This window comes from Haliaeetus leucocephalus, unplaced genomic scaffold, assembly GCF_000737465.1.
Source record: "Haliaeetus leucocephalus isolate CR32 unplaced genomic scaffold, Haliaeetus_leucocephalus-4.0 Scaffold339, whole genome shotgun sequence".
NCBI classification, from domain to species: domain Eukaryota; kingdom Metazoa; phylum Chordata; class Aves; order Accipitriformes; family Accipitridae; genus Haliaeetus; species Haliaeetus leucocephalus.
In genome coordinates this window covers 13,082,539-13,094,982 of record NW_010972775.1, presented here as the reverse complement: position 1 = coordinate 13,094,982, position 12,444 = coordinate 13,082,539, and the positions used below count along the sequence as shown (strand labels likewise).

The following is a 12,444-nucleotide window of genomic DNA, read 5'->3' as shown; positions in this document are numbered from 1 at the left end:
AGCAACAGAACTACAAAAGAACAATCTGTGCTACGTAAATAAAATGTTGCTTGGGTACTTATTGTCCCCTCTTGAATTATTCTAGACAGAATCAGATCTACAAATCAAGCAAGCAGGCATTTGTCTAAGACACCTAAACAATTGAGCTCTGTTCACTGAATGATATACAACTTCCCTTCTGCTTAAGACAGAAAATGCTTTAGACCTGACAGGACTAGATTTACCTACTACTGGATTTATCTACTTCAAGCATTTTCAGTACTGATTCATTCCCTGCGAAATTTTAATTCAGTCAGCTATGCTTAAAAAGCAAACATTTTTAAAAAATTAGCTCTTGGTAAGTAGAAACAACATGTGTTGTTCAGGTAATGTGGATAATTTTTTCTTGCAGGTGGAAATGTTCTCCTCTATCTCATGCAGTGTAAATTAACTTGGTTTCCTATATAATTTTAACTATGCATCTCTGTTTAGAAAAACATGAATACAGATTTAATTTAGTTGGTTTGTCTCCATGTTCTTGGCCATAAATGTAACACCAGACCAATGAAAAGAGTTTTAATCTGCACTTGGGATGCTATTTACTCTTGTGATTCTGCACCTCCTTTTGAAAAACATACTTTACACAAAGCAAAATGGAGAAGCAAAGCACCACTAATTATCATAAATAATCAATTTGTCCTTTTTATATCTAAGGCCTATTTCAACTCTGAAAGTCACAAGATTTCCCTTAACCAAAATGTACATACTTTTTCACACAGACACGATTTCAAATTTAAAAGTTTGACTGAAAATTAGAGGCCAGAATATTAAAATATCTTCAACTTACCATGCCCCTAAATATGCAAAACCCCGTTGCTAGAATGAGGTATGCAGCTAACATTAAATCTATTGGTCGTCTTAAGAGTCCTTTCTTCTGGATTTCTTGAACCACCTGCAACACAGAACATGTTTAGTGAGTACATCCAGGTTCCACATGACATATATTTAACTCCAGATCAGTCACTGCAAGAAGGGTGAAGTGTTGAAACATTATGATAGATGCAGTTAGTTCTCAGTTACATTACCCTATTTATCCACTGGTTTCAGAGACAGAAAGATTTCCACATCTAAAAAGGTGACTTCAGACTTTATAGGATGCAGTGAGGAAAATTAATCCGAATAAACTCTAGAAATGGATAAATCCAATTAAAGCCATTTCAATACAGATTAGTTTACTTTCAAAGCAACCTAAATCAAATGAACACTACTTTAACTCTGCAATCACATAAGGCTTTAAAGCAGCATAACTAATTTCTTCAAAGTTGTGTCTTTTGTTAATTGGAATGAATTAATTTTCCTGAATGTCCCTAGGTAGAAAAGCTTTGGAAATGTAGGTTTGTCTCAAACATTCGAAGTTGAATCTAATACATTTTGTAAAAGGACTGTTTGGAGGGACAGCAAAATGAGGGTCCATCTCATTATTGACAGTGAATGCTGGTTTTCAGCAGCCTGTGACACTATTGAAATTAATGGAATATCAGTGGCATAAAATAAAAGCCTTTCTGTGGCCAGTTGAGTTCTCTGCTCAGTTCAGTGAGCATATAATGTATCTTAATATGTACTTCAGAAATAGAGAAATGCGTGTGTGCACGTATGGAGCATGTGGAAAATCCTCCTTTCATTCTTTTATTACTTTATGCTATGGATTCCTCTGACGGGCACTGAAGCGCTTCTCGGCATCTGGATCTGATTTGTTCTGTACCTCCTTTCCTCAGCCTCAGAACAGGAATCCCCCTGCTGCACCACATGCGCAGATGTGAGGGGTTCACACTCTACAGTAGAAAAGGCTATATAGATACCCAACATGAAAGATGGCTTGGAGGAACCAAAGTCATCTCTTCGCCTACATGGTAAAACTTACAAGACCCATGGAAATAATTCAAGGTACACTTTCAGCACTGTGTAGTCACAGGCAAAATTATAAGCAAATCAGAGTATCTTTATGTAGTTCAGAGGGAAAACTTCCCCATTTATATGTGTTACTCATTTCCTCTTCCTTTTTATTAGCCATGTGTTGGCATGCAGACAGCAAAAGAAAAACCTGATTTCCTTCCTGTTATACACTTGTGGAATTGTCTCCAAAGCACAAAACAATAATTAGGATGTAGAAGCACAGTTAAAAGCAGTCAGGATCAAGATAGTCACAATAAAGTTATTGAAACTGGAGAACTGATCTTGCAAGCACAATTCCTGAGTAAGAACTGCAAGATCTGAATTGTAGGTTAACAAAAATAAGGCTATTTGAAACAGATAGGCTGTCCCTTTCATAAAACTATTTTTTTTTCTTTTAAAGGATCTTTTTCAGGAAAAAAAAAAGTTACACCTTTGTTTTTAAACACAAATAACAGGTCTGTTTTGGCAGTATGGTGTTACTTCACAGTATTTAAAGTACTAGTGTAGGAATGTTTATAATATTACCTGCAAAGAATATCTATATTCTAATATTTATTCCTACGAAAGACAAAGGCCTCCCATGGCTGCTGAGTTGCAAGTCATTTTCAGATGTAGACTACCTAAGGATAATGGAAAGTTTGAGGGTTGATATATTTTCTTTCCACTTTTGTCTAAATATGAAGCTTATATATATGTATCACTCCTCATTTCAAAATGTATATTAAATTAATGTGCATATTTACTGTGATCACAAAGCCACAATAGAACTTTGTACTTAGAGGTTCTGGAGACAAAGCCAATATTAGTGGAAACGACTTTTAGTACAGTATGAGTTTGTGAAATTGCCATGGTACAGAAAACTCACACCTTTTTTTCTCTATGCATACATTTATGCAAACAAAGTGAAAACACAAACCTTAAAAAAAAGCAGAAGCAAGAATTTGAAAGACAGTATGCACTTTGCTGACAGACTTCAGCTACATACTAATTTTGCCTTACCTTTCTTTTATACAGCAAAGTTGCATCAATACATGCTAAAATGAATTACATGTTAAATACACTGGCTGAGTAGAGATGACCCGCCACAGGTTTCCCATTTATTGCAAACAACATTGAACTCTGCACAGATCTCGCCAACCCTGCTGTTTCTTTTGTGTAGCAGGGAAGTGTGTAGGCATGCTTTGCAATTTCTCTTACTTCCAGGAAAAAGCTATTTTCCATAACTTCTGAGAGGCTCCTTACATGATCAGTTTTAAGGAATCAGAGTAGTCTTGTGTGCTGTCCATAGAAGTCAGTCCCTTCAGAATTCATGTGCAAATCTGAATTTATGTGTATAAATTCTGTTAATGAATTTTAAATTACATTAAACTTTTCTGAGCTGATATACTTGTAGATAAACTGCTGGGCTTTGTAAATACTGCAGCACAGCTTGGTTTGATTCTAAATGAGGGCATAACTCCACTCCTCTCGCATGCACCCACCTCTGTTAGAAAACACCCAAAACTTGATTACCTCTTCTCTGTCCCCACAGTGATTTATTTATTTTTTAACTAACTGGTTTATAATATTATAGCAATTAATACCTTGGCCAACAGAATATGCCTTGCTTCTGTTCCTTTCATGTAAGTATTTTTCTATATACTTGCACTATCATGTTTAAAAGCATTATTAAATTTTCTTCCTAAATCTTTTAATACCAACTCTGAATGATAGCTAAAAAAAGTTCAATTTTATAGCTAATTGCAAATGATCTATTGAAAGAGAACTAACTATTTTCAGGACTTACAATGATTAGTTAACTGACTAGTAGCATTACACACAGTTATTTCCTGGAAACAATACTTAATTTGGGACTGAGAAAGTTGTATAAAAAATAAGAAAAATTGATGAGTAGTCATGTTAAGATTTAAAGGCATTTCAAGGTACACAGTTATTGAACAGTATTTATGCTTGGATATGGAGCATAAAAATAAATACAACTTCTAAAAATCAAAATGACATAGGAAGGGTAGGAGGCCCCAGGGAAAGGAATCAAAGCTTCTTCTATCACCTTCTGAGCAAGGAAGTGTAGGTTTACAAGAAAGGATTCACTAAGAAGTGCAATGTTAAATTTTCAGATCACCAGCTTTTTATGCACTCTCTTTTTGAAACAGAATTTAAAAAACTAAGTTTCTCTGCAATATATACTGAAGTAGAATATCAAACCTAGGTAAGCAATTTAGCTCCTGATAAGCTTAGGAGCTGATAAGCTATATTTCAGCAAATAAGCAGTCCATCATGTATTTTCTATAATAGCAATTTCTGTGGTGTTCTCAGTACTAGGAAAAAGAACTGAAACCTTCATCCATCCTCCGTGGAAAGGACGTTCTCACTAATATATATGGCAAAATTCGCCATCACTACCTTTAGCTACACTTCTCTACCCTGATGACTCTAAAGAATGTGTTTCTGGCCAGAACTAGTGACACCTTTAAGTAAGTCATCTCAAATTGCTTTGGGATGGATGGGACGTAGTTTCTTGCAAGCCTATGCAGGAGGGTAGAAGAGGGTTTGGCACCTGAAGTCTCTCTCCCAATTTGCCTTTCATAGGGACTTGCCCTAAAGGTGGTGATTCTGTAGCAGTTCTTCAAACTTCAGGAGATATTCATATCTATCTATACCTCTCTTCCTACTGAAGAATCATGGATGGATGGCTGAATGTTACCTTTCATACATTTCTGGGAAAATCTGTCAGTGCATCATCTGCTGTTATTCTATGCCCTAGGCTATGCCACTTGCACACTGACTGCCTATTAGCTGTGGAATAGGAACTAACTCCTTCATCTGTGTCTATGTTTTCAGTTACAGAATGAACCTGACTGAGACTCAGGAGCTCTTGTGATGCAAAAATATTAATTGATTATATTACTTAAAACTGATATGGTGTGCTGTGGCAATAAACTGGCTTGCTTATAGCAACAAAGAGTTAAAGATCTGTTCTGTGCTTTGTACTGCAGGGATTTTTTTTTTTTTTTTATAAAACAGACCATAAACTCTTATTGCATTTTTTGATTGCTCAGTTAAACTTATTATAGCCCAACTATTCAATTCAAAGGCAAAGGTCTAAGGAGTTTTAAGCAAACATTAATTTTATGGATATTTTTAATAAGAAGTGTGTAAATAATTTTCATATCAATTAATGTACAGTGTCTTACTTGTAAAATCTAATATTGCAGAATGCACATACAAAAAATTATTAAATTACATGAAATCTGTAAGTTGTCTGCAGAAGAATACTTTCCTGCAGAGCTTCTATCAGGATTTTGTGGTGCTTTATGAAGCTGGTATATGTCAATATTTTCATCAGCTAAGAAATTGAAACAGAAACTGAACAGATAGGGGTTAGTAACACAATTACACCTAGAAATGGGTTCTTTACTCTAAACATGAGATTCTTTTGCTTTTTCTTTAGCCCACCATAATTAAATGGTCCCACGGTATAGATATTTTTACAGTGTCTACGCAGCCTGGCAGGAATTGTCATAACAGTGAACAGTTACAGTACATTCCATGCTCACCAAGGGACCTATAAAACTCAGTAGAAACAGCCAAGCATATTTCATTTTTCCTAACAGTAGCCAACACTTAAATACAATAATATTACCTTGACTGGAGTGTCGTGAGTCACCGAAGGTTGGTTATAAATTCGGAACCCAGCCCATATGGGAAGGCAAATATATGGTACACTTAGGAAAAAAGCAGGACACACTTTTGTTCCATATTTGCCTGTTAAAAAAATAATCATAGGATGTATGAGAATTTGTAAGCTGTGTTGCAGAAGAGTTAAAAAATGTCCTATGTAATAACAAACCTGAAGCAGCTATGGTAACGTAAACATAAAATATTAGAAATAGCTCTTAAAGCAACACACAAATCTTCTTGAAAATCATGTGCTCAACAGTGGTAGAGTCACGGGTGACAGAGAGCCATCAGACAGGAAGCCATTTCAGAAATTAAGGGGGGACATTTTGAGGGGGCAGGAAACCACTCCTGTCACTCTGCACTAGGTAATCCTATAGGATGGGACAGCTTTGAAATCTCTTAATGGAACCTGTTTCAAATATAGACATCATTCTTTTAAAAATGGAAAAAAGGAATGCATCCATTTTTGAAGATCTGATACTGCATTTGTTTTCCAAAGTCCTGATTTTTCCTACAGGCCTGTACTAATATTTAAGGACAAAACATAAATTCAGAGAGCTATCCTCAGCGCAGGTAAATCTGGAAAATCCATGTCCTTTACACTAGCTACTCCCTATGTCAGAAAGAAAGGCAGAAGGCATGCTCTTGAGAACAAGCTTCTCAGCCTTCTCTAAAGGAAAGAGGAAAAGATATTGTAGCATTAAATCTGCTGACTGTTTTCTCTGTGGTGCCTGTGTATCTACAACGGAGGGAACTGGACTGGCCCCAGGCTGCACCATGAATATTCTTCCTCTGTCACAAAAAGCAGGGCCATCGTGAGCTTTTCTAAAGCTGACTACAGGATTTGGACACATCAACATTTTTCTCAGTTGAACACTTGTCAACTTTGCATCAATTTAAGCTTTGCTAAAAAGGAAATCTTTAATTGAGGGGGGTGGCACTCTTAAAGCACCACCTGACAGTAATAATGATGTAAATTTTTTTATTACAATTCTCAACCTCTAGCAGCACAGCTATGCACTGATTTATGTTAGAAATCTAGGAATGTTAAATTTATTTTGAAAATAGAATCACTTCCAGATTTCAATTCTAAAGGTGATTTGGATGCCTCTTGTAAGCTGCTTGAAATATTAAGTAAATTGGAAATTTTATGCAAAATAAGATTTATATTTTTATGATACTAAGAGACAGTTATTGTCTCAGTGCTTAAATTAAACTTAGTTTGGATGAAAGCCTTATGGGTGTCACAAAATACAATACTTTTTTTTTTCCTTGAAAGCAATGTAAATTGAAAGGGTTTTTTTTTCTGGTCTCCATCTTCCCTTCCTCATATTTAAATTTCAAAATATCTTGCATCACTTTACTGATATTCCTAAAATTCCTCTTTCATATTATTACAGAATGAACCAATACTGCAGTAATATATAGATAGCCTAATGCTGAATTTAGAAAATGTTTCACAGGAAAAAGTTAGTCATAAAATTATGTCCTTACCCACAATGTTTCCAGGCATAAAGACAATGATGCTCATGATAATGGAACCTAGCCAGTAGAGGCCAATGGTTCTATAGCTTTGTCTGTGTAAAAAAGAAAACAAGACATAATTATTGCACCGTTCCTAAAAATGCCCTACCTCAAATCACCCTAAAATATTATACTAATTGCCATGGTTGTATCTTAGTAAGTAAAGGTTTTAAAATCTGTACCACGAGTCAACAGTGGATTCTTGCCTCTGAGAGGGGAATATGGAGAAATCCTACATTCACGTGTGAGAAGGTTATCACATGACCAGTACAGGATTTTTGCATATTTAGTTATTTGCTGTTACGTTTCACTCATTTGAAGGCTGCATGATTTTGCACATCACAGGTTGTACAAAACTATAAAAGAATTAATAATTCATTTCATTCTGTTAATGCTTTTATTACCAGTGGATACATTTAAATGTATCCACTGGTAATTTAAATTTAAATACGTATTTTCTCAAACTCTTTATTCAACAGCAAGAAACATAAGAATCTCTAGAAATAACCATTTTCTCTTAAACTGCATGGTACTCTCTACCATGGATGAGAGATCATCATCATCATGCTAAGCAATACATTATTCCTACCATAAATATGTTATTTAGGAAAAAAAATGTTTTCGCACATGGTTTTAACATGCATCATCTTTAAGCTTTCCTTTTAACTAACACAAAGCATGCAGATGGGCTATGCTCTCTGCTGCAGAGTGAAGACAGACTACAACTCAATGTATTCGTTGGGCTTATTCAGCTAAGAGTAATTTGGTGAGGGTACAATTCCCGAAAGTAATGAAATTTTAAAAGCGTTGCTTTGGCCTAAGACATGAAACGGTCCTGAAAGAAAAATCTAAATACTGCATAGAAAAGAAAGCCCTTTGTAGGTTATATGAGAATGCAAGCAAAGTAAACAGTACACAAATCAAAATTACTTACTCCCATGCAATAGCTGCCACCATCAACAGATACATCAGATAATGAACAGAGCCATCCCAATAGCAGATCACATGGCCATATGCAGTGTTGAGATATGGTTCACCCTAGGGAACATTTATTTTAAAAAAGATACACTGATTAGAGGAAGAAGAACAAATAATTAATAAAAACCAACAGGAAATAATTTCAGAAAACTAACTGATGTTCTTTCAATCCAGAGGTACAGTTTTTGACTAATGATACAGGTTGCCAGGCACAAACCTGATTTAGGTAGAATTAGGCATAATTAAATCAGTTCTATAGTTGCAAAATAGGGTGTAAGATGGAAGGGAAAACTCCTATGTATGACTGTCAGCATTGTTCTACTTACATTATGGAAATATTACTTTTGCATATTTTAGTGATAAAAGCTAAAAAATAAAGATATATTTAGCAACCTAGAGATCTAAAACAGTATTGAATATATCGATGACAACGTATAACCCTGTAAGGTCCAACTCATTTCATGCTAAAGTTCATGGAATCTTTTCAATGACTTCAGTGACTTTCATATCAAGCTCTTACTGAGCTATTTTTGGTGGATGTTGATGTTCAGCAGCCAACAGATTCTGCTGACTATGTATCTGGCATCATCATTTTTTAACTCTAGTTCCTTTTAGTAAAGTGATTAGGCAAAAATAAAGGAGCAATTTTGTTTCCTTCTTGGTAACACATTTAGGTACTGCAGTACTCATCCACTCCTGAGTGCTATCTATGGCTTTCTGCAAACATGTACAGTCTATTCAATTCCCACAGAAGTTAATACAGAACAGTATTATTTAAACTAAGTGAAATACCATTGGAGCTTGAAAGGTATGCTATTTTTCCCAAATGAGTCAGTGATTTCAAGTCAGTGAAGGTTTTGTCCATAACAATAATGAAACAGGTCAATGACCAAATTTGAGAAAACCCTTTTGAATATGTAAGTGGCTATTTTTCTGTGACAAATACCATACCGAGTTATTTATAGTAAAGATTTTATTTACATTTGTAAGGCAAACAATTGTTTACCTCTCTCAAGTAATGAGTCATGAATCCATCAATAATTCCATCCTGCTCCAGTCCAATTATTAGATTCACTACACTGGTAAAGGCAAATACAGCATAAACTGTAATAAGACAAAGGGGAAAAAATTTAATAAATTAACAAAGATTTGGAATCATGCAGTTGCTTCACAGTCCGATAAATTCAGTCAGGCAGAGATCTATTGGACTAGATGCATCTGCTTGGAGGTCACAGATAGTTAACATACAATATGACTTTCCTACATAGCTTAGTATTTTTTAATTAGTGGTTAGTCAAGAGTTCTTAGGAAGCTTTTCTTAGGAATGTGAAATCCTGCAGAACTGTAGGCACAGCCTCCGTGGGAAGTCACTGTCTGCAGAAAGGACTATGTAGCCATTCAAAACTCTTGGTCACACAAAGTAGACAACCTTGACTGTACTCATCTCTTGGAAAGGAGAAAGGACAACAAAAGCGAGGTGGAGAGTGAAACATGACTTGCCATTTTTGGAGGTGAGCAAGGCAAACTGCATTAGCCACAGCAGTCCATAGGAGATCTGTCTGGCAAGTTAGCGAGTCACTCCTTTGAGACAGGAAATTTATTTGCAGTAGGTTTATGTTATTTATTTCCTTTGACTTCAGTGTGAACTGAGAGTTCCTGGCTTCGCGCAGAACACTGGGGACAGATGCCTACGAGTTGTCATGAGGAGGAAGACAGAGGGTAGATACATGTGGTCCATACGCTGCTTTGCCTATGGGCCCATCTTGTAAAATTTAAAAAACCAGCAGTGTTTTTTCTTCCAGATTTTTGCTGTAAAGTAATCTAGATCTAAGGTTTCCTTTTAAAAGGTAATCTAGATCTTTATGCTTTTATGGCAAAGTATCAATATAGAAATGTTTGCCCAAGTCTGCAGACAGCCTGAGCCAGGAGTTGGGAGTGCTTTGAACTTCCTTATGTATCACAAAGATGAGTTAACACAGAAGCCTAATAAAAATGGCAGAATTAAGGAATTCAGTCATAGGAAGAACCAAGCCATAGAGGCCATTGATCCAGAAGATCCAAAAATCCCAAATGAGTCCACTCAGGATGAGACAGCCATAAGAGATCTACTGTGGTGCCTAAGTACTGCTACAAGGACGATCTTAACAGAGCAGGTATGACAGTATTTTAAACACTTTCACAGCCCAACTCGAGTGTTATTCTTTTCAAATAGGAGGTCTGGGTTGTCCCTAAGCCAGATCTCCTATTTGAGAAGAATAAAAAGGTTCAAAAGAAGCATTATTTCTCCTCTTTTTTCTCCAGTCTTTCTTTCTTTCTTGGCTCCTTAGCACCTCACCAGACTGGGTTCTGAAGCCCTGCCTTAAATGTTCAAACTGAAATAACTGTCGCATATTATCATTTACATAAATTAACACTTTCTGAATTTAGCTTCATTGTTACCAAGACATACCATAAAACAGCGGGTCTTTTGGTGGTTTTCTTTTGACAAGAACACGAGCCAACAGAGCAATAAAAACCAGAACCAGCAATCCAACTGCAACAATTACCCAGGAACTGTAACAGTATTAAAAAGAAAAAAAATTTAAAAGACAGAGAAAGAGACAGAATTTTGCTTCTTCAGCTTTTCTTACTAGCTATCCTCAAATGCACATACTCTTAAAGTAACTTTGAATACTTTAAAAGGCTGTTTTTAAAGTCCATTTCATAGTCTGTCATAGTACCCATTTTATAGTTTTGCAGAATTTATGTGCCTGTCTTTTCACACATGATCATCTAAAAAAAAGAAAATATGGAAATAGCTAGATAAACAACATATCCAGGAGTCTAGATTTGTCCGACTAAAATCAGTTTTCGTACTGGTATCTGCAAAAATAAATAAAAATGATGGAAAACTTAAAGGCCAACAAGAGGTGAAAGTCACAAACAGAGAGATTTCAAGGCCAAAAAGGATCATTAGGGACATTTAGTCTAATCTCAGCAATAAATTATCTACTCAGGGAACTACATATTCGCAAATAAAACACATCAGTCCCATGGAATAGGAATAGCAGTGTGGAGCGCCTATGATGGATCTAGGTTTAATTTCCAGTTTTGGAAGTGCTACCAAAGGTCTCTCTGGCCCTATAAAGCAGGATCGCTTGCGGGGTGGGGGGGGTCAGTAATCAACGCAGGTGGGCTCGGCAGAAAAGACCATTTCTCTGAAGATGGGGCTATAATGTTAGTGCGTGTAAAGTCATAGTAGAGGAAAGCACAAAAATCTTCAGTACAAAGCAAATTTGTCTCCTTCCCCAAGAAAACGCAAGTTAAGAAAATCAGTTTGAAATTGGTCTATAAGCTCTAAGTGCGTCAATCGTATTTAGTTCTCTTTAAGACAGACTCTCCTTCTCAGTCTTCATTTTTGTGCTTGTGTATGGGAAAAAACAGGAGGGGGAAGGTAGGTAAAGTCCAGATGCATAAGCTAAAAATATTTGGTACGTGATTTTATACATAGTACCACTCTGCGGGCCAAGAAAACAAATTGTGTACAAACAAATAACATTATGACAATTTCAGCCTTAGTGAAACTTGACTTAAAATTATTGCAAAAAACTTGTACGATCAAATATTTCAGAATATCTACACACATACTTTCTGAGTCAGGATGAGCAGTACTAGCTTGTTGATTTATTTTACGGTTTGAATCTTCTGCTAGTCTGTTTTCCCAGTGATGAATTTCTTCATACCGTTACAGCTGTTAATATCGCAGTGACTTTTCACTGCGGTCTACCAATTTGAAATAAATATTGGCAATGAATCAAGTAAGTCACCATGTGTTATTCGGCATTTCTCTAGCAATGAGCAACAAAAAATTAAGTTACGGGCCAGAAGGAGGAAAATGAGGAAGGAACAGATGTAGCAAAGCCTTAAAAACACAGAGCAAATATTTGTGCAGTAAAGTTGCAAAACACCCCAGGCTGTGGGACCACAAAATACCACACGGACCTTTAAGTACACTGGTTTTTCCATGAGGAAAGACCTTGCTTTTCTAGACCGGCGGTTTACCCTGGGATCCTATTTTTTCGGCAGAGCGAGGGCAAATGGGCATTTCCAGTTAAAACTCGCACATCCTACGGGCTGCCGGAGGCGCGCGGCTGGGGAGCTTTCCGAGGCTGGTGAGTTCTTCCGTTCGTTTTCAAACAGAATTGGATTTTGTCTGTGAATGCCTTGACAGGGGAGCCGGCGGGAGGCCGCAGAGCCCCGGGACGGCCTCCAGCGCCCGCTGCCCCGGGGTTCAGGCGCGGTGCGGGCGCGGCTGCCGCGGCGGCCGGCGGTACCTTCCGCGCCGGTTCG

General features: G+C 36.7%; 1 protein-coding gene across 1 annotated transcript in view; it reads right to left on the bottom strand.

Annotated features, from left to right (window-relative positions):
• The window catches only part of TM6SF1 (transmembrane 6 superfamily member 1), a 30,675-nt gene that overhangs the window by 8,797 nt on the left and 9,434 nt on the right, over nucleotides 1-12,444 (bottom strand). The window contains exons 2-8 of the mRNA XM_010572288.1: nucleotides 11,739-11,807; nucleotides 10,565-10,668; nucleotides 9,122-9,219; nucleotides 8,072-8,175; nucleotides 7,108-7,190; nucleotides 5,576-5,697; nucleotides 827-931 (exon numbers count right to left, since the gene is read on the bottom strand). Coding sequence (XP_010570590.1) covers nucleotides 827-931; nucleotides 5,576-5,697; nucleotides 7,108-7,190; nucleotides 8,072-8,175; nucleotides 9,122-9,219; nucleotides 10,565-10,668; nucleotides 11,739-11,807 — 685 coding nt within the window. The remainder of the gene's footprint in view (nucleotides 1-826; nucleotides 932-5,575; nucleotides 5,698-7,107; nucleotides 7,191-8,071; nucleotides 8,176-9,121; nucleotides 9,220-10,564; nucleotides 10,669-11,738; nucleotides 11,808-12,444) is intronic.